General features: G+C 40.0%; 1 protein-coding gene across 1 annotated transcript in view; it reads left to right on the forward strand.

The window, feature by feature from the left end:
* Positions 1-23723, forward strand: part of DNAJC5B (DnaJ heat shock protein family (Hsp40) member C5 beta) — an 81779-nt gene that overhangs the window by 38627 nt on the left and 19429 nt on the right. The window contains exon 3 of the mRNA XM_081070457.1: positions 3050-3177. Coding sequence (XP_080926583.1) covers positions 3059-3177 — 119 coding nt within the window. The 5' untranslated portion in view covers positions 3050-3058. The remainder of the gene's footprint in view (positions 1-3049; positions 3178-23723) is intronic.

Genomic DNA, 23723 nt, shown 5'->3' on the forward strand with positions numbered 1-23723 from the left:
TAGCTAACGTATGTATGCTCAAAAGAAAAAAAAATTGTGTAAATTTGTGTATGGGGAGGAATTTTACTGGTTCAATCCAAGGAAGGGCGGATAGACAAAGTGGGAGGGGAAGAGCTGCAAAGTGCACCCAGAAACCCCTGGAACTAGGGGACTGAACCCCCGTTAGGGCTCTCTCTCCTTCTCTTGCCGTCGCTCCTCTTCTGTGAGTCAGTCTCAAACTCTCTCATTTCAGGCCAGCTGACCATGCCCCAAATTTTACATTTTATAGGCTTTATCCTCTGAGAGGTTGTCCAATATAAGAAGAAAAAAAAATCCTAGGGAAGGGCTGGGATTGGTCTGGGTTGGGTCAGGTACCCATTCCTGGTCTAGTCAACTGAGATCAGGTAAGACTGAGGCAGCTCTCAGGAAAAGCACATTGCAGTGGGGACCTAAGGATTCCCCAGATAAGGAGCAGCTAATAGGCCAAGAGTAAAGTTGTTTACCACAATGATCTCTGGCCAGAAAGCCCTAAAAGGCATTTGTTAAGTTGGCTTAGATGACCTCTAATTCCATATTTTACAGCCCTGGGATTTGAATCCTTATGCTGATATATTCTTAGTGACTTTGGGGATCTTGCTATCAAGCCAGACCTTAAAATCTCAAAGAGACAAGCATGATGACTGTGGCCCTATTCCTGGTCCACCACGCCACCCAGAAACCCCCACTTTCTGAGCCCCATTTATTCCTGGCATAGAGTGTGACGTGTGAGAAGTCAGCTGGTTGCCTCTACTTCTGGGAACTGTTAGGTAGTGCGTGGGGCAGAGCATCCATCCTGAGCCTATGTGTGTGTGGTGCCAGCGGGAGAGAGGACAGGAAAGGAAGTAGAGAGGGAGTCCGTTACTCAGGCCATTTTGCCTTCAGTTTGCCTTCATCACAGCTGGGCCTCCAGGGTCCCCACATCCATGGTCGGCTGGGTAGAGGAGGATGCAGCCATGCCTGTCACACCATCAGGGAGGCCAGTTTTGTCCTCAGCACCTTCAGGGCTGCAGAATTTTTGCCTGGGGTCTGACATTCTTCAGTCCCGGCTTCCTTTGCTCCCCTTGAGAAACTAAAAGCTCACAACAACATTTTGAAGGTCTTCAGGTTGTTGTTCCTAATCGAATTGCTTAGGACTACACGCATGCACTGTACAATATTGGGATCTGAGGGGCCTCTAAGACCACCTGATCCACCAGCCAACATTCGGCGGGCTCTGCACTGGCCTGCATTGGTTCGGTCATTAGCCTGACGGGAGCAGAACTGGGAAGTGGGCTCCGACTGAGCCCTCCCGACACGAGGACATGCCCCTAGGGCTCTGCTGCTGCCACCGTTGTCTCTGTAGGTTCCTTATGTTGCACACAAAGGTCTCCACAGCCCAAAACACTCCTGAGCCCTGGTATATTCACTCTTTCACATTCATTCTCTCACAGCACTTGCTACACAAGACCCAAAGCTAAGAGATGGACAACGATATTTAAGGAACTTATGGTCAGAGGAGCTGGCACTCTAGGTAGTTTTTTTTCTTTTCTTTCTTGTTTTGCTTTTGTGATAAAATATAGCATAAAATTTACCTTTTAAACTATTTTTAAGTGTACAATTCAGTGGCATTGAGTACACTCACTGTGACATCTTACCAATACCACTATTTCCACAACTTTTTCAACATCTCAAACAGAAACTCCGTCCCCATTAAGCAATAAATAACTGCCTATTCCCCATTCCTCCCAGTTAACCTGCGGGAGGTTAACCTCTATTTTACCTTCTGTCTCTTTGAGTTTGCCTACTCAAGGTACCTCATATAAGCGGAATCATACAATATTTGTCCTTTTGTGACTGGCTTCTCTCACTTAGTATGTTTTCCAGGTGTATCCATATTGTAGCCTGTGTCAGAATTCCATATCTTTTAATGGCTGAAAAACATTCCATTGTATGTACATACCACATTTTCATTCCTATGTTGATAGACATCTGGGTTGTTGCCAAACTTTTTGGCTTTTATGAATAATGCTGTTCTGAACAATGGTGTTCATTTTGGTTTGTTAATATATTAGCTCACTTAATTCTGACAACAGCTACGTGTGCTTAGGCGTGTTTCTGTCTCCAAAATCATAGGGAAGTTCAGAGCAAGGCTGATATTCCACTCCTGAGGGCCTGACTTCAGTGAACTCTGAATTATACACTGTGCCGCCTTTAAATAAAATGGTTCTTTTCCTTTGAACTTACTAAGTCCTAGTTACATTATATGCATTATTTCTAAATCCTTAAGATATCCTGATGATGTGGGCTTTATTATTTTTATATTATAGGTGAAGACGGTTAGGCTTAGAGAGGTTAAGTGGTGGATATGGGAAGGCCCACATGTGTGCTTGCTACTCTTCACACCTGCTCCTAGAGCCAGAATGCAGCGGGGACGGGGGGCAGCACAGCTCCTTCTGGCCAGAGCGCAGGGAAAGCAGCTCTCTCAGATGCTGAACCCAGGGGCAGTGTGGGGCCCCCCCCCCCGGTATCGCACAGCTGCAGAGAAATTCCTACCTCCCTCCCAGATGAGCCCAGGGTTTGTTCCTTGGTACTTACAGAAAGCTGTTTTTATTTTTTTTTTAATTCCTGCTCTAACAATGGCTAGGCCAATAAAGTGAAGGTAAAATGGAAGATTTGTTCCCTTGCTGGCTAGCTTTGGAAAACATACAAAAAAGGAGTTATACAAATTCTGGCAAAAAGATATCGACCTATGCCTGACCTATGAGAGTTGTTTCTCCATAATTCTGAATTAGCTGAATAGTTAGATAACATTTTGCTTCTATTTAACCATATGGACAAAGCCATATTCCTTTTGGCTTGTGGCCTTAATACCCTGACTTGAAGCTCTACTCTCGGCAATCCTAACCCTTTTATCCCCTCCTTTTGTAGCTGGCACAAAAATGTACTCAGACTGTCATTTTACAAAATGTCAGAAATGCACTATCTTCCTCTTTAGGGAGTGGGATTCAGTATGCATAACCTTCATGGCTATTCCCCCGCTTTGGTTTTGCAGCCTGAGAAAATGGCATGTAACACACCTAACCAAAGACAGCGGACTATGTCGACATCTGGAGAAGCTCTGTATGAAATTCTTGGTCTGCATAAGGGAGCATCAAATGAAGAAATTAAGAAAACCTACAGGTACAGAGGTAGCTCAATGATGACATTTCCTATACTACTAGTGATAGTTATTTTGTGATTAGCAAGTGCCTCCAATTAAAGACAGAAGATTCCCGCTAAGACCAGGTAATCAGAGTTTTGAAACTCATGTTCCCTATTCTATAACATAGGCAGTTAGGGATAGATTTTAAGGTCTGTCTCATGGTACTGGATCTTCGGAAAGGGTAGTCTGTATTCTAGGTAGGTAGGTAGATAGATAGATAGATAGATAGATAGATAGATAGATAGATAGATAGCCAGATAGATAGAAATATCACTGTGAACAACCAGAGGTTGTGAGTTAACCCATATCATATAGTGTCACAGAATTTGGTAGCGGGATTTTAAAAAAAAATGGGGGCTTGTGGCAGTTGCTGTATGTATGCCACAGTTTTTAAGTCTTCAGTTTTGCTCTTTCATATCTGATGTAGTTCCTAGTTAGCTGTTTTTGGGAAAAATGGAAATAAAATACATTTTTCCTTTAAAGCTCCAAGGAATTAAAAAAAAAAAGGATTGAGTACAAAAATAATTTACCTATTATAGAAAATTTGGAAATTACTAAAAATGGAAATATTTATCCATAATTCTACCTCTGATGATAATTATCATTGATATTTTTTCCTTCTAGTCTTTTTTCTATCTATATAAGACATTTTAAAATCAAATTGGACTCATCTCTATTCTCTTTGACTTTAAAAAGGTCCTATCATGAAAATATCTCAGTGTTATTGAATATTATGATTTTTAATGCCTGCAGCCTATGGCTGTTCTCTCATTTACTTTGTGAACTATTTTTTAAAATGTAAAATTTCCCTATACTTAATATCCTTTTATATAAATCATGATGCATATTTCCAATTATTCATTAATTACTAAGGAATAAAATTGTGCCTTTAAAAGGAAAATGAAACAAAATATAAATAAAAGTTTATTTTTAATCAGTTACTTATTGATTTGGCCTTGAATTAGGTATTTAAAATGTATGTGGTTAGAATTTTTAAGTAGGCAAATTAGTTAGTCATTTCCTTTATGGCTTTTGCTTCATTTGTTATAGTTAAAAAGCCTCGCCTGATCACAATATTATAAAAATATTAACCTATGTCTTCTAGCACATTTATGACTTTACGTTTCTATATTAAATCTTTGATCAATTTGGGACTTATTTTGACATGGAGAATAAAGTTGGATTCCACATTTATTTTTTCCTAAATCACTAGCCCACCAATATTTACTGAATTCTCCATTTTTATCTACTGATAGAAATTCTTTGTTTTTGGATTGGGAACTTCACCATGTGGTAAACTGTGGAACCCAGAATGCTTTTCAGAAGTATGTGTTAAAGAATAAATGACAGCGGTGAAAATTGCCATTTGGATCCAAATAGTTCTGTGAAAATGGTAGAATTTGATCAAATTCAATATCAATCTTCTAGTTTATATTCTACTTAAAGTGCTGGGGAGAGAAAGAGTCTTTCCTGTTTTATTGTGCCCTAGAACTATCTGGAGTGTGCCGAGGACCTGCTCAGCCCCTGAGGGTGGACACCCTTCACTGAGGGTGACTAAACTTACCTCTTAAGGCTTTGGTTTGAGACACTGTGCTCGGGATGGGGGTTGGGAATCAAAGTAATTGCACTGTAAGCCTAATATCTACAAAGATACTCCCCAAAATGAGAAACAAATTTGATAGCTAACTATCTTGTAAGTTTTAAAACCCACTTTACAAATGTGACTTTTAATTGTCTTTATTAATTTTTTTAAGCTAAAATTTCAGGTCAGATCTTAATTAGGGCACTAATTATGCCAAGTTGTTTGCAAGTTAAATAATTACAGCATGAAGTCTTTTCATGTAATCAGCGTCTTGCTATTAATTTTGTTTTAATGTCATACAAATATTATTTTTTCAGCTGATTAGGGTACTAGTATGCTGCCCAAAGCATCTACTTCTATCTAAATTACACATTTGTATTCTGCAAGTTATTCAAAGGGTATGAGCAGGCTGAAAATCCACTGAGAATATTATTCTTATATTCAGGGATCTGGATCAAAGCAGTCAAAATATAGTGAAATTAAAAGTCAGTGAAATTTAATAAAATTACCAATTGTTGAATCCATACGCTGCTTGACCTCCATTGTAATCCTTGGTTGTGCTCTTGAAAACAAGGCTGAGATAGAAGACTTTTTTCTTTTTTTGTACTTTATTTTGGAATAGATAGTATATTCACCTAATTAAAATGAGATCATACAAACAAGCATCCAAAAAAAAAAAGAAGTCTCCCTCCTACCTTGTATTCACCAAGTTCCCTCCCTAGGCAAAGCAATTCTTCATGTACCCTTCTAGAGAGAACTTATACCTATATAAGCACATATACAGACCTGCTGGTCTGGGCAGAATGGTATAGGTTTGTCGTTCTCTGGTCCTCCCTGCTAAGCATGACTAAAAGCCTTGGAAATAATTCAAGAGACAGCTAAAAGAGAACACTGAAAGGTAGAAAGAGGAGCTGAATTGGTTAGTGACCACAGGACCAAGGGAATAACACAGTGGCAGGGCAACTTATGACTTCCCACCCAAGAGAAGATAATCCAGCCTGGCCTTTCCTGACACCCATTCCAGCAATGGAAGGCAGACAGGTAGTCAGTGTCCTTCTTCCTCCAAACAGAACAGGAGTCTTGCTAACAACTCTAGACAAGCCCAGCAGAAACAGAAAAGGGGACCAAGTGAACGTCCCCCTAACAATAATCAGCCAGAGGACTTTCCCACTAGCCTGAGACTCTCCTCTCTCACTCAGAGACGCTACTTGACAAGGGATATTAAAAGGTAGATTCTGTCACAAGAAACACCCAGCCTAGGAAGTGCTTTTTGTCCCTGCAGCCTGGAGATTCCCTTCCCACGCCAGACAACCCAGCCCAGGGACGCTCCTTTCACTTCCTCAGCGAGTACCAACAAGTGCCAGTGGAAGCCCCAGAGGCAGGAGACATACCAAGCAGACCAAAATGGCACCATACAGGTGCTGAACACTAGATTGTCCCTGGAACCACCGCCCACAAAAGTAAGCTGCATGTCACACCCAAACAAGAGTGGCTGCCTATTAAAATAAAAATATATAAACAGGACCAAGAGTCTCCTAACACAATAGCTAAAATGTCCAGATGAAAACCACTCATTGTACAAAGAACCAAGAAAATCACAACTTGCATGAGAAAAGATAATCATCTGACTCCCCCACTGAGACGAACCAGATATTAGATTTATCTGGTAAGTATTTTCAAGTAACTATCATAAAAAAGATTTAACAAGCAATTACAAATTCTCTTGGAACAAGTGAAAAAAACAGAAATATCATCAAAGAAATAGAAGTTACTAAATAAGAACCAAATGAAAATTATAGAATTGAAAAATAACAGAAATACTATAACGAACTGGATGAACTCTGTAGTAGAGTGGAGATGACCGAGGCTAGAATCAGTGAAGTTGAGGACCGATCAATCCAATTTACTGAGTCTGAACAATAAAGAGAAAATAAACTGAAAACAAACAGAGCCTCGGGAACCTATGAGACTATAATGAAAATCCAATAGCTACAGTATTGGAATCCTAGAAGGGAAGGAGAAAGAGTGGGACTGAAAGAATATTCAAAGAAATAATGACTAAACATTCCCCAAATTTGTCAAAAATCTATAAACCTACAGAGCCAGAAGCTGAATGAATAACAAATAGGATAAATCTAAAGAAATCCATGCCAAGACAAATCACAATTAAACTTCTGAAAACTAAAAACAAGCAGACAAAAAAATATCTTGAAAGCAGATGGAGAAACAACACATTATCTACATGGGAACACCAATTCAAATGACAGCAGATTTTTCATCTGAAACAATAGAAGCCAGAAAGAAGTGACACAATATTTTTCAAGTGCTAGAAGAAAAGAACTAAGAACCATCAATTGTGAATTCTCTATCTGGTGAAATTACACTTCATGAATTAAGGAGAAGATGAAGGAAAACTAAAAGAATTCATCACTAGCAGATTTACTCTTAAAGACTGGCTAAAGAATATTCTTCAAAAGAGAGAAAATGATAAGGAAAAGAATTTTGGGTCATCAGGAAGGGAGAAAGAAAAGTGAATCATGCAGAATTATGGGTAAATACAATATATTATCCTTGTGAGTTTTCTAAATTACATGATGATTAGTATAAAATTATAACATCATCTGATACTCAAGACAATTATATTTAAAAGTGGGGAGGATAATGGGACCTAAGTGGGAGTCATGTTTCTGCACTTTACTCAAATTGGTAAAACATTGATATCATGTATATCCTTTGCATCTATTTACTCTTACATGTATACCAGGGTGCCAAAAAATGTGTACACATTTTAACAGATGTTAACAGTTTGGTCAATGTTGCTCAAGCAGTAGTTCGCCATAATCAGAAGTGTCTGGATGCTGATGGTGACCACTTTGAGCATCTCTCGTAATTGCAGGAGTCAAACATGACTTGTATTCATTCATCTTTTGTTATCGGTATATATTAATGTAGTTTTCTTCCTTTCTTAAAATATGTGTATATTATTTTGGCACCCTCTCTATATATATCCAGCCACTAAGAAGACTATACAAAGTAATACACACCAAAATATTACAAGTAAATCAAGATGGAATCCTTAAAAATGCTCAAATAACCCACAGGAAGACAAAAGAGGGGAAATAGAGGAGTGAGAAACAGAGGAAATGGAAAACAAATAATAAAATGATAGACTTAAACCCTAAAATAATGATCATATTAAATGTAAATGGTCTAAGCATATGTTATATTTTTCCTTTCTTGTTAAACAAAAGGTGGTGTACTATCACTCCTATACTGTGCTTTGCATTCATCTCTTACAATATATCGTGGAGATCATTCTCACAAATGATCAGTTCATAAAGTTTCATTCTTTTCTCACTGTGGCATGGTATTCCATGACATAGATGTCCCATGATTTAATCAGTTCCTGTTGATAAATATTTAGGTTGTTTTTCCCTAAGGCTACCTTTGTGAACCAACTCAGAGCTTCTCAGGAAAACCCCTGGTCCCAGAAAGGTAGACAGAGGTAAGGAGAGGGAAATAATCTTGGTTCCTGTCCACTTTCCAGTTTTTGCTGTGCCCTGATTCCCAATTACTCGAGCAAGGATCGACAAACCCAGCTGGGTCAGACGTTCACCTCAGTCTAGCTGGCTCTGACTAGAGACCTGGAATCACAAATCCCCACTACCTGAGTTAGCAAGAACCATGGGACCCAACTGTATGGGAAGAAAAGGGGGCAATGTTCTCTAACGGGGGGTACAGAGTTGGGCAGGAAATTATCAGTATCTTTAGCTCTTTATTCCTTTAAAGAACCACCATAAATGGCAGCCTCACAGACTTACGCCAGCCAATTCCTATATCTATTTATAAATCTTTAGCATAAAACCTTTCTCTGAATAAAGCATCCTTTTTCCTAAATCCCATTTTCCAACAATAGTGTAACCATACTTCATTAGTCAGCTGATAAACTGGAGTCCGCAGCTACCTCAAAGGACAGCTGGGAGGAATGACAAGAGGAAGCTTCTATTGTGTCAATCTATCATGTACTGAAGCTCTTGTCTCACTGGGATTTTTGTAAAGAGAAATGAGATCATTTTTTTCAGTGTGGAGCCCTTTGTGGAAAAGTGCAATGGAAATACAAGGTACTATCATGAATGGATAGATACCCTCGTCATCCTTACACGTCTAAAATTATCCTGCCATTTGCTGCTACAGTTCAAAAACCATTTATCCAGCACAAAGTGCATTTTTGCTCCATGTCAAAAGTGCCATATCACAGGGTGAGATTGGTGGTATGAGCCTCATCCTGGGCCTTCACTATCGAGTAATTGCCTTTCACATCACAGAACAGAGTTGTACCGAGGAGCTTGAAGTCTAAGGCCCATTCAATCCTATTTTCTCATTGCTGGGTCATGTGACTTAGTCCTAACAGTGTTTGCATAAGATAAGCAAATATTTTTTCCTATTCTCCCACCGACTAAAAGTCTTGACTCCCGCTTTTCATGTTGTCTGAAGGAGACTCATTTGAGTTAATCAAATACACCTGGAATGGCTAAGCGGCTACCCATCTTGCACAGGTTTGCTGTAACTTTAAAATGGCATGTTTTCTTCTTTCACCTAAGTTATGTAGTTTCTGAGCCAACAGGAATTTGAGTTAAGAAGCTGGTGAAGAGGGAGAGGAGAGAGACACTAGTGAATGGTGGGACAATTGGGGAGATAGTCAGTTGTTGAAACAAGAGACTCAGAAATTGTTCTCTATATAACCCCCAGTGCTGGGCTTTGGCACCTTTCCAGTTGTCACGATTTTCCTCGGTTCTTGTCTTCTTGAAAGAAAGGGTTCAGTGAAGAGGCAGGAGGCAAGCAAGCAGCAGACATCAAAGTTGATTGCAAAGCAAGTACGCTCCGAGCAGGGAACGGGCTGACCTGCGGGGGGTAGCAGCCCAGAGTCTTGAGGACCCTGGCCTTATATCCTATAGTGTGGGTGCTCTTCCTCCTCCCTTGTCCTGTTTTTCTCCTCATTCTGCACGCCTCCTCCATCCTAGTGTGTTGGCACCAGCCCAGGTCCTTGTTTTGGCCACTCGCTTCTTTGGCTCTGTCACAGGATGGTGACGCTGCCACTGGGTTACCCGTGGGGGCCTGCTAGCTCCTCTCCTCCTGCTCATGGCTGCCTTCCTACCTACTCTATTAAAGGGACTCACGGACACAGGTTCCTGCAAAGTTGTCACCACCCAGGTCCTTCGCCCTGTTGCTCCACCCTACTGATGCCATCCGCTTTCCAGCCACCCAGTGGGCATGTCCATGGTCACACCCAGGCACAACTGGGCATCTAGGCACCACTGCTGCAGCTCCGCTGCTTCTCGGCTGGGTCTAGCTGCTCTGCTGCTTTTCTGTGTCACCCTCCCAGGCCTGGCAGGCACAACAGGTGCTCTTGTTAAATACTCGGTGCCCAAGTCTTCTGGTTACTCCTCTAGGCTAAGAAACCACCTCTGCTATTTATCTTGAGACTTGAGGGAATCACCAATGCCTGCCGGGCTGTGCCCCTGGGAAGTGGAAGGCTGAGTGTAGAAAATGCCTCCATCCCTTTTGTGACACCCTCTGTTAGAGCCCCCAATGAGTGTCAAAGCTTGGTAGCAAAGCTCCTTCCATCTTTCCTTGAAGATCTCTTTCTATAGGACCCAGACATGTGCTCAGGGGTGAATCAGAGACTAGCAGTAATGACATTCTACTTAGAATCCCCATCCTCTCTGGCAGATAAAGCTGTGCTCCTGGGTCAAGCTCCTCACGCCTGGGTCTTTCTTCCCTAAGATGGCATTCTTTTCAAGAAGATTCTGCATTTCCTATGCCATCCCGAGATAGGCTTGTCAGGCTGTCCCACTGGTTCATCAGACTTACTCAGCTGTGGCTGCCCAGCAGCGTATACGGCTTGGATTTCTTTCTGGAAGGCTCTTCAGGCCTGACGGACTTCTGGGAGGCCACCTCCAGGCTTCCAAGCCACTCTGATGTGCTCAGACTCCCATGTGTGAACAGTAGGCTGCGATGGCTCAAAGACGCATTCCTAGCATAGCCCTACAACAAACAAGGCTACCTATTCTGTATTCTCTTTAGTAAATTGAATGAAGTAAATAGAGTTCGCCATGATACTGCTGCTCAGCAAGCACTTTAAGTGTGTGATTAGATCCTTCTTTTCTTGATATTGACTGGCACATAAACTCCTTCATTCCAGAGTCAGTAGACTGTTGATCTATACCTCGTACTGCTGCCTAATTACGGCAGAAGCCAGGAAGGCTGATCAGAGCACTGAGCAGGCACTAGTGTGTCTAGAGTCTCCCATATCTTCATGGCTTGCTAGCAGCAAGTGCTGTCCATTATTTGACAAGTATTTATTGAGCACCTACTATGTGTTGGGCGAACAGACAAAATCCCTGTCCTCCTGAAGCCTATATTCTGGGCTGGGGGAGCAGGGAGGCTTAATAATAAATAAGTAAGTAAAACAACAGTCTGTCAGATGTTGTGAGAGCTGTGGAGTAAAGCAAAGCAGGCAGGAGGGCTGGGGTGCTAGGAGTGTTGCTGGGAGTTACGCATTCTCTTTGAGGTGTTCCACATCGATTTTAACACTAAAACCCCTTGTTTACAGTGAGCTCTAAGTATAAAGTAGCAGGTAAGAGCACAGGGTATGAAGTCAGAAAAACCTGACTCCAAACCCCTCGTCATAGCCTCTTGTTGTCATAAGTAAAATGCAGATAGTGATACTGACCTCAGAGCGTTGCTGAAGATAAATGAGATGATACATGTGAAGTGTTTCGCCAAGGTCTGGCACACGGATACTGGGTACCACAAAGGATACAGAAGAAGTCATAGCAATGGCCCTATAGAATGGCCTTCTTCAAACTAGTTAGGGCATGGGCTCAAGGAGACTCTTCAAGGAGTGTGTGTTTGTGTGTGTGGGACACACACACACATTTCAAATCAATTGCATACATTTAAAAGACAGTTAAAACTTTTATTTCAACATGGCAGTGTTTGTATTATGTTGAAAAATGTATATCCTTTGCATCTTTTCACTCTCATAAAAATTTTAGATACAAACAAAAAAATTTAGATACAAGTTTAGAATGCAGAGGGAACAATCGCTCAAAATTTTAAGGGACATATAAGCAAAAAGTTAGAATCTAAGAGAGAGAGAGAGAGAGAGAAGAGAGAGAGAGACAGAGAGAGAGAGAGAGAGAGAGAGAGAGAGACAGAGAGAGAGAGACAGAGAGACAGACAGACAGACAGACAGAGAGACAGAGAGACAGAGAGAGAGAGATTCAAACATCATACCCAAAATGATTACAAGGAGCCATTGAGGTGTGTTTGGGGGAAGGAGACCTGTCGGGGGCCTTCTGTGAGGCCCTCTCTATGTTGCATGCCCCATGGTGCTGTCCCATCAGAACATGAAACCCCCACAGGTTGTAATTCCCTTTTTTCTTTTCTGCCTCTCCCACTCCATCAGTTCCCTAAGGGCGGCACTGTGCTTAGTCTTCCATCGCACATCCAGCCCTAGCACCATGCTAATATTTACCAAATACAATAATGAATTGGTCAACAAATAGACTTTGCCTCTGGGTTTTCTCCTGGATTATATTCATAATTTCTTCAGGACCATTCTGAAATGTTGGCCACCTCGCTGAAAGGGGAGTCATTTACTGACCCAGTAAATAGAGGGAAGCAGATCAGCAAGGAAAGACCAGTTTCAGTTTGGGACCTGATACATTTTGTACGGCTGTGGGCCCTTCAGGAGAGAAGTAGGGGATAAGGAAGGGAAAACTGTAGAAAATAGAGCCCATTATACAATTTAAGAGTGTGAGTTTTGAGTACTCAAAATCTCTTATGTAACGTAAATGTTAGTGTTCATTTACACTGATATGTACATCTTTGAAGTAAGATAAAAACAAGATGAAGATGCTCAAAAAGGAGGCTGACTGATTTCTCTGGTGTTCTTGATGCAAGAAAGTAACAAAATGCTCGCCTGCTTATTGCATGAGAAGTCAGACAAAGATCTAGCTCTTCCTTAGCCTCTCGGAGAACCGCAAAACCAGAGTGTACAGCTAGTTTGTACATCAGCTCCTCGGTCTGTGCCTTATGGATGAGCTTAATTTCTCCTTGTTGACAAGGTACCAAATATCCAGTTCACAGAGCAGCAGGGATTCAATTGATTTTTCTATGTAATTCAGTTTCCCATGGAACTTTCTGGAACTCATCTTCCATCCCTGAAGAGGTGAGTTGCCTCAGAGTAGTCCAAAGTGAGGCAAAAGCTGTTTTCGCAAGGAGCAGGAAGAAGTGTCATTTCCATAGTGATCTGTGGCAACCCCATTCTGTGGTGCTTTTACCCATCATTATTAGCAATTAGAGGTTATAACAGAGGCTACTGATGAATAAAGTATAAATGTCAGGGGAATGCATAGCTAATAGAAGAATTGTAAATATTTACAAGGCAAAGTGATGATTCAAGCTCACAAAATAAATTGAAATTAATATCTATCAAGCACTAATTTGTTTCTTGAATTCTAAAACCTTCCACTAAAAAGAAGAGATTATCAGGCTATGTCAGAATCATCTTCTAGGTCAGCTGCATAACCTCCCTTCTCCCATGGCAAATTTTCCACTTGAGCACCTTATTTCTTCATGTAACTTCAACTTTAGTCATTCATAGGCCCTAGAATCATTATGATCAATGACTTTTTTTCAGTCACTCATTCACTCAATATCGACTGGCACTTGGGTTGCCTTACTCCAGAGCTCACTGCTCTTACCCATCACTTCTCTGATTTTAGCACAGCTACCATGAAGCCAAAGGATTCCAAGGCCAAAATCTGAGTGATGGGCTGTAATGGAAGACAAAGGTCAAGTCTGAGAAGGAAGGCTGAGGATGAAATTCAGGTTCTTAGTCCCAGGCTGACATGTAGGAATGAGGACAGAGCGATAAGCTCCAGACACTGTGAGGAGTGGGTGAGCTATCAGCACACCTAGCGGATGACGGCACATACCAGGTCACGTGACATCTGTCCTTGCAGTAGCTTTTGGTATTTACTAGCCAAGTTCATATTATACATCTGAGAATTAACATAGTACGATCTGCAAGGGAGTCCTTATAGGTCCTAAAGTAATGTAACATTACCTCTTTCTGGCAATACTAACTGCTAAGTCCAATTGCTTCTTAAGTCATCTGATGACAAAGTAAAATCAGGGCATCATTCAGCGTGTTACCTGCCATATATCCTGTACCTATTGCTACACTTGATGAACTAGGTGCTTAATAAATAGGTGGTGAATAAACGCAAGTATGAAAGCATAAATGAATAAATCAGGGAGAAAAAGCAATGCTTCCTGGGTGCTTTAGCAATGGGTATCAAACCAAATAATCTAATACTGTAATTGAAAGAAACTATGTGAACATCAATTTAAATGCAAGAATATGAAGATACAACACTTTTTTATCTCAATGAAAATTGTCACCTCTGTTAGGTACCAAAATGTTCCTTAAGTCTGCTTTATGCCGATCACTATTCTTAAAACGAAAGCATAAATAATAAAAGTATACTTTAAAAAGGATATGTTTTCTATAAACTTTAATACATTTTACTGAAATTGGTATAGATATTAAAATTATAGATAGGTAATGATATCGGTGAAAATGGTGGAGTAGGGAACTCTAAAAGTCTGCTTCTCCATGAAAGCAACTAAAAATCTGAAAAACAGTCAGAATAAAAGTTTTGGAATCTGGAACCTAAGCACTATCGTGTTTCCCCAAAAATAAGACCTAGCCGGACCATCAGCTCTAATGCATCTTTTGGAGCAAAAATTAATATAAGACCGGGTATATTATATTATATTAGATTAGATTAGATCTGGTCTTCTATTATATTAAAATAAGACCGGTTCTTATATTAATTTTTGCTCCAAAAGACGCATTAGAGCTGATGGTCCGGTTAGATCTTATTTTTGGAGAAACACGGTATAAGACATTATTGAGAGAAACTGAAGAAGACACAAATAAATGGAAAGCTATTCCATGCTCATTAATTGAAAGAATTAATGTCGTTAAAATGTCCATATTGCCAAAAGCAATCTACAGATTCAGTGCAATCCCTATCAAAATTCCAATAATATTTTTCACAAAAATAGAACACAGAATCCTAAAATAGTATGAAACTACAAAAGACCCCAAATTGCCAAAGCAATCTCGAGAAAGAACAACAAAGCTGGAGACAACACACTTCCTGATTTCAAACCCTATTACAAAGTTACAGTAATCAAAACAGTGTGGTATTGGCAGAAATGCAGACACATAGATCAATGGAACAGAACAGAGAGCCCAGAAAAAAATCCACATATATATATATATATATATATATATATCAATTAACTTATGACAAAGGATCCAGGAATGTACAACGAGGAGAGGACAGTTTCTTTAATAAATAGTGTTGGGAAAACTGGTCAGCCACATGCAAAAGAACAAAACTGAACCCCTACCTTACACCAGACACAAAAATCAACTCAAAATGGATTAAAGACTTAAATGTAAGATTTGAAACCATAAAACTCCAAGAAGAAAACAGGTGGTAGGCTCCTTGACGTCTGTCTTGGCAATGATTTTTTGAATTTTTTAAAAACGAAAGGCAACTAAAGCAAAAGTTAATAAGTGAGACTACATCAAACTCAAAGTTTCTGCACAGCAAAAGTAAACCAGCAACACAATGAAAAGGCAACATACCAAATGGAAGAAAATATTTGCAAATCATATAAAGAACTATATAACTCAATAGCCAAAAAAAACCGAAATCTGATTTAATTTGATTTTAAAATGGGCAGAGGATATGAATAGACATTTTTCCAATGTCTCCAATATCAGGGAGATCATCAGAGCGAGTAAATATGAGTGCTTTGACTAGCCCAGTCGTTGAGAGCTGCTGTTGGAAATAGGAGACAAGATTTGTACAGCCATTTCTCCTACATTCCAGTCTCATTCTCCCTTGCTGTTCAGTGTTCAATAGAGATTACTGGCTTGAAAAAAACATACAAAACAATAAGAATGCAAAATTCTGGAAATGTAATAATGTTAGAGGCCCAGAAACTTTTGTTGGGATGCTGAGCCAGATACAAAGAACTTGAATTACATGCAGCTCTCAGATTATGGGTGAGGTGTGAGTTGGGGAGAAAAAGGATTAAAATGTAGCAAAGGATTTAGTGGCCCGCGGAAGACTGTCAGTGGCCTATTGGTGTCAGAACTGAAGTAGTACTTTTCCCTGAAGTAATACTTTTATGATTGCTGTGAACAAATACTTCTAATATTGGACACATTTTATCTACTGTGCTTGCACTAATATTCTAGTCTATTCCACCCTATTAGGGAAGGTAAAGAGCTGGCTCTTAAACCAGCCATTGGAAAGAATTATAGTGACCAGAGCTTTGTCTAAAACAAAGCTCTATCAATTGGCATTTGAACTTTTCAAAAGTTTAAGTATTTGTAATTCTTATGTTAAAAACAGACCCAGGCATAATGCGTCATGAAGTCAAGTTATTACACATTCTAGTAAAAATTTGGGAAGGCTATTTGCCAAGGAAATCACTGAGATGTAGTGGTATCACTGACGCCACTAGAGGTCAGCACTTGACTCTCATTGTGGTTTTACAGGAGGGAAAAGACCAGTTCTCTGAAACAGATCATCATTTACGGTTCCTATTGCTGTATCTCACGCAATCTGTTTTGAATAATGAATGTGACTGTGGATCCTAGAAAAAATCCTAACAATTTCTGGGGTGAGCTGCTCGGCTATTCTATGTGTAAATGTAAGGAAATCGCAGGGCTGCCTAACGCTATGGCCTTCAGAGGTCCTTGGACGGGGCCTTGGTGGTTAAATTACTTGAATCATTCATTGTAGTATTAGGTTGGTGCAAAAGCAATTGTGGTTTAAAAGGTTACAAATAATTGCAAAAACTGCAATTACTTTTGCACCAACCTAATAGCAGATGTTCAGAAATAATTTTATAGCAGAGGTAGTATTGGCAACATTATTTGCAATTTGAACTCCAATTTCGTGCCCTGAGCTTGCATTTCTGTCCCTTGACTCTGTACTAATCCTGGCCCAGTGGCTCCTGCTTCCTTGAGCCTCAGTAACACTCTTGCTTCCGTTTTCTCCAGCAGCATACTATATTAAAGCTTCTTGTGGGGAAGGAAACTGTACTAGGTACAAATACACAAAAAGGTGATAGGGGATTTGAGAGATTTGGGGGCTGATCAAGGGAAAGCATATGACCAAGAGAGGCAGGAACTCACAACATGCTTTACTGGGCTTGAACAGGATTACATGAGAGGGCAACTCCCTCACAGCATGAGACCATCCAGAGACCCACGGCATGGGCTACCCTCAAAAGGGGAGGAGGGCTAAGGAGCTCCCAGAGGAGGGGGAGATTTGAAAGGGGGTTTATTATCTAGGTGACATCACTGAGGAGCACAGTGAGGAGTCTGCATCAGAGAGCTCCAAAGGCCATGGCAGCGTGGCGTCCTATAACCGCAGGGCTGTACCTTATCAATGGCCAGCACACATGCAGGGAGGTCTTGCAGATATGGAAAGCAGGCAGGCTCTACATAGCTAACAACTTGCTTGTTTGGGTTATTTTGAAATTAACCGAATGTATAAAATTTTGAGTTTGGCTCCATTGGGTTTTTGAGCTAATCGGTCTCAGCCCGCAGTTAAGAAATAAACGTAGGGGTTAACACAGAGTCAATCTTTGGCTCATTTATATAATAGTGGTATAAAGCTATTTGTGGAATTAATATATATTTGAAAGAAGAAAACATAAACAGTAAAGGTAACAAGGAGTTTCCAAATCAGGAGTTTCTGGTTATCCCTGGGTAGCTAATTTGTACCAGTTCTCTCTTCTGCTGAGAACAACCAGAAAAACTAAAAGGAAAGTTATATTTTAAAATATACATCTTAAAAGCATTTGAGTGTAAAGAATTACTGCTGACTAGGTCATGATATGGGAGAAGAGAAGCTGAAAGGCTGAGCAGGTCTCTACAAAGAAGGGGGTAAAAATTTGGACTCTGGCCCAACCAGAACAAGAGTCCTGCCATTCTACTTAGACTCTAAAATGCTGCAGCCCAAGAGAAAGGGCAGAATGAAATTAAACCATCTGTGGCTGATATACTTTAGAGGTCCTCCATAAGCCATTGTCCCCTGGCATTCATGTCCTTGTGCAGTCCTCTTGAATCTAGCTGGCTCTCTGACCTGATTTAACCTGATTTAGAATGTGGCAGAAGTGATGAATTACCTAAATCTTTAAAAGGCCTCGCAGCTTCTACTTTTTGCAATCTGGTTTAAGCTAGCCACCACTGGAGAGAAATATGACTACCCTGAGACCATCTTGTTGTAAGGCACCTCGCCTAGCTATGCAGAGAAGCAAGCTGGAGAAAGAGTCCTCAGCCCACAGCCCTAGCTGAGCTCCCAGCCACAGGTGGTACCAACTTACCAGAAAACAAATAGCCACCAAGAAGTCCAAAAAAAGAAAAGAAAGTAAGTAAAAGAACATGGCCTAAAATATACAAGAAAAAAGTGACAAAACTATAAGGAGAAACATACAAACCTGTAGTCGTAGTGGGAAATTTTAATACACCTTGCTTGATAGATCAGTAAAACGACTAAGTATGTAAAGAACTTGAACAAAAATTTGCAAAACAAAACCTAACACTCTTATCTAAGAACAAAGCACCCAACAGCTACAGAATACATACTCTTTAAACTATACATGGAACATTTATAAAAATTGAACACATAATTAGACATAAATCAAGTCTCAAATTTTGAAAGACTTAAATAATATATGAAACCCAAGGTCAGCAGAAGAAAGGAAATAACAAAAATCAGAGCAGAACTAAATGAAATAGAGACATAAACTAAATGAAAAAGACAATAGAAAAAATTAATGTGACAAAGAGCTGGTTCTTTGAAAAGATTAACAAAATAATATATGAGGCCTGACAATTAAGTTCACGAACTTGTTGCAGTGATGTTGCTAACCTCTTTTTGATACCAGAGAGATTATTCATTATGAATTTGCACCAACTGGACAAACGTTTACTATTTGGAAGTGCTGAAAAGGCTGCGTGAAAAAGTGAGACGACCTGAACTTTTCGCCAACAATTCATGGCTCTTGCTTCACGACAATGCACCAGCTCACACAGCACTGTCTGTGAGGGAGTTTTTAGCCAGTAAACAAATAACTGCATTGGAACACCCTCCCTACTCACCTGATCTGGCCCCCAATGACTTCTTTACCCGAAGATAAAGGAAATATTGAAAGGAAGACATTTTGATGACATTCAGGACGTCAAGGTTATATGACAACAGCTCTGATGGCCATTCCAGAAAAAGAGTTCCAAAATTGCTTTGAAGGGTAGACTAGGCACTGGCATCGGTGCATAGCTTCCCAAGGGGAGAACTTCAAAGGTGACCATAGTGATATTCAGCAATGAGGTATGTAGCACTTTTTCTAGGATGAGTTCGCGAAATTTTCAGACCTTGTATACAAGCTAATTCTAAAATTTATGTGGCAATCCATAGGGCCCAGAATAGCCACAGAACTCGTGAACAACAATATGGAAGAATTTCCTCTTTAAGATACTAAGACATATTTGAAAGTTACCATATTTAAGACTGTCATTGACCCAGAAACAGCCCAATAGACCAATGGAGCAGAATAGAGCACCTAGAAATATAGGAAAAGAATTTTATTTTTTCAGTAAATGGTGCTAGGAAAGTTGGATATCCATTTTTAAAGATGAAACTGGATGCCTACCTTCCGCCACGTTAAAAAATCAGCAATAAATGGATCATTGCCTTCCATGTGAAAGGTAAATTTATAAAGATTTTAGAATTTTAGAGTTTATAGGACAATATCTTCCTGAATTCAGGAAAAGATTAATTTAACTAAATTAAGAATTCCTGCTCATCGAAAGATTCCATAAAAAAACTAACAACAACAACCTAAAATGGTCCCAGAAATGGAGACTACATATGCAACACATATAATTGACAAAGGATTCATGTACAGAATACATAGTTTTTTAAATCCTACAAATGATTCTTAAATATTAAACTCAAAACTGGTAAAACACTAACTTAAATAGAGGATATCCAAAATTAGAAAATGTAAATTAAACTGCAAAGGGATGGAGATATATATATTATATATATAAATATTATATATATAGCTATATATATTATATATAATATACTCTCTATATAATACATATCTATCTATAATATATATGTATATATATACATATATATATATAATATCTGTCATCTGATTGTCAAACATTAAAATGTCTGTCAATACTACATGTCAGAGAGATGTGCCTTGGAACTCATATATTGGTTTCTTATATTTTCACTCGGGTGTTGCCTGAGTCCGAGAGGGTACAGGAGTTCCAGTGAACCTCGGTGTCATGAAATACTATGAGGTTCCATAATTACAGAATTTGCTATACACCTAGGGTTACTAATCTAGGGTTTGATTTCACCTGCAAACTCTGGGTTATAGGAGTTTATTTTCCTGTCTACCATCAGTCTCCTTCCCATCGTAGCCATTCTTTCCCTAGAAAGAATAGTATATATCTAATATGAGCTCAGATTTTGCTTTCTTTTGCTACCTTTGCAGTAGATGCTGTCTCTGCCATGAGAGTAGTTTTAAAGGTTCGAGGATATAGAAGATATCAATGCTTCACCCTCCCGCTTCTAACTCTTTTGTCTTAGGCAACAGGTGGTTTTCTTTTGGGATACTAGAGGGGCAATAAACTTTGTGAGGTATTTTATTTATTTGCTGAGGTATTTTAGCAGGAAGTCACAGAGCAGTAAGTAAATCTTTGAAAAAGGAAGCAACTGACAGTAATTGGAGAAAGCAGCTGAATATGTGTCAAGTGGGGAAAGGCAGCTATAGACATAGCCATGCCATGGTGGACCTTAATTTCCTGAGGCTCAGAGGCCAGCCTTCCCAAAAAAGAAGGTCTCCTCTGACATCTCAACCCCATCGAGATAGATTTGGACTAGAGTTGGGGCAACATGGTCAGAATCAGTTCTTAGGTGACTCAGAAACTGGTAGAGAGTAGAAAGTAGATCTCACCTGAGTGTTAGATGGTGCAAGGAAGAGAACTGGGCAGAACATTACAATTCTTAGAATTATTACACTGCCTCAAAGTAGGTAGATCTTAGGAGACCTAGGTAGTTACAACTGTAAACCCCATGTTTATCTTATCTGCCACTTACTGAAATCACTATGTGATGAGGCAGAAAAAGAGTTAATGACGGTGGGCCCAGGGGAGACTGCCCAGGCCTGTATCCCGTCCCCAGGGACCACCCACACTCAGCCCTAGAGACAAATCTTCCTGTGGAAAATATCCTCAGCAAAAGGAGATAAGGCCCAACCAGAAAAATCTGGTTTTTGATGCCTGTGCAGACTGCGGGGGCCTGCCCCAGAGTGAACTCCAGCCTCATCATAATACAATTAGAATAAAATGAACATTAAGGCTTGCCCCCACCGTGGGTTTTTCTGTATGCATTATGGGTAAGAGCATGTACAGAAAGAAACTAGTTATATAACCTGCACATGTCAATCAAATGACCTCAGAGGGAATCACATCTCCTGCTGTAAGAAAATTTACCTCCCCTTTTCTATATAAGAAAAAGCTGGCCTAGAGCACAGGCAGCTGTCCTCTCTAGATACTGCCACTAGTTTTCTCTCTCTTGACTTTAATAAAACCTCTCCTTGCTTTCTGACTTTTCTGAGTCTTGTGAATTCTTTCACACTCTGCAAAAGACGAGGGGTATCCGAAGACAATACACTGTGCATTTCAATTGAGAGCTGTCATTGGATTCTGAAGTGGAAATTAGAGGCATTGTTGCTATTTCTAATATTAGTTATAACAGATTAACAGGTGACTAAAAGCAGAAAGACATTTAAAATTAAAGGCTCACATCTGGTTGAGTATTAAGTCACCTTTAAATGTAAAATAAGAAATTATAAGAAAGATTTTTAAAATGAATAGGTGAGTAAACGCACATTTAAATGCACTCCAAGCACTTCCTTTCACCCTAAATCCCATACACGTTTTCTTGCTCTATAGACAATTCCCAAGAGGGTGGGTCATTGATCAACTACCTCCTTGAGCAGTTGTGTGATTTTGGCAGCTGCCTCTGCTAGCCATATTTCCAAGGATTCCTGAGAGCCAAGAGTATCTGCCAAGAGGAGTCAAAATGCTGCTGACAACTAGGAATTGGATTTGTTACAAATGGAGGAGCTCCAGCCTCTGAATTTGCCAACTCCATTGTTAGAGGAATGTGATAAATGGTTGAGTACATCTGCCCTTGTGAGATGACAAAGATCCAAGCACCTTAAAATATGACAAGAATCCAGGCTCTCTGGCCAAGGCCTGGGCAGTGTGTATCAGTGTGCAACGGAACAGTAGGAACAAAGTAATGTATGTAAAGAGCCATTTTCCAGGGATTTCTTTCTTTCAAGGCAGAAGGAACAGACCTTGCATTTGATTGGCCTGAACATGATCTCTGGAACTACCGTGTTTCCCCGAAAAGGAGACCTCGTATTTTCGGGGAAACAGTAGTAGGGGAAATGCTGCCATTGTATTCCAGGGCATAGGGTGAGAATTCCAGGAATACCGAGCCATTAAAATTAATGTACATAAAGAATCCACTTGAAGCTTTTTGATGATGAATGTTGTATCATTCAAGTTTGAGGATTTCTTTCTTTCTTCCTCCCCTGCTCCGCCTTATTTGCAGTAGGTCATTTAAGGGAACAAACTCTAAACTCGCAGCTATTCAAAGAGCACAAAATTTGCAACAGGAGCTTAAAAATGCTTAAGGAAGGAAACCACACAAGTAATATGCATACATATTTTTTGATGACAAGCAAAAACAAAACAAAGAATCACCTATAATCCCAATGTGCACCTATAAGCACATTTAATTGTGCCTTTTCCTCTTTCTCCTCTGTTCATTTTCTGTTTTATGTTCCCCTATACAAAGACATATATTCAACTGTCTGGTGTGTGTGTGTGTGTGTGTGTGTGCACACGCATGCACGCATGTGTGAAGGTCACCAAAGATTTCTTTGTCACTAACCCAGTGATCAGTTCTTAGTTCTCATCGTACAAGACCTGTCAATGGCGTTTGACACCGGTGACCACTATCCTCCTTAAAATACTTTACTTGCATCCTAAGACCCCACATTGTCCAGATTTTTCCTTCTACATCATTTGTCTTTCTTTCTTCCTCTCCTTTGCTCAGTATTTGGACTTCTCTTGGACCCACTTTCTTGAGAATTTTTTCCAGTTCCATGGCTCTAAATACAATCTACCTGCTGAGAACATCCAAACATACACGTTCCATAGTAATTTTCACCTGAACTCCAGGTTCATAGAGCTCTCTACCTCCATCTCCACTTGGAAGTCTAATAGGCATCCCAAAGGTGTCCAAAATAGAACTCCAAATCCTAACAAACCATTTCCTACTACCCCAAAATCTCTTGCCAACTTAGACCATAACTCCAAATTTCCCCTTGCTGAAGCCAAAACTTTGGTGCCATCCCTGATTCCTCTTTTTCTTTCACGTATCACATCCAATCCAGCTAGTCCTCAAAGCATACCCAGACTCTAACCACTTCTTACCACTCCTCCACTACCACACTGATCTGAACCACTATAAACTTCTCCTGTGGTAGCAGAGACTCCCTGCTCTCGCCTTTATTCCCTCCTAAAACTAAGGTCATATCACAACTCTCCTTCTCAAAACATTCCAATGGCTTCTTCCCATGTTACCTAGACCCAGGGCCTAAGTGCTTACAATGGCCCACTAACATTCTGTATGCCTTAATTTTTAAATTTAAAAATATATAGGAAGCAACACA

Source organism: Rhinolophus hipposideros (assembly GCF_964194185.1).
Source record: "Rhinolophus hipposideros genome assembly, chromosome: 13".
In the NCBI taxonomy this organism is placed as follows: Eukaryota; Metazoa; Chordata; class Mammalia; order Chiroptera; family Rhinolophidae; genus Rhinolophus; species Rhinolophus hipposideros.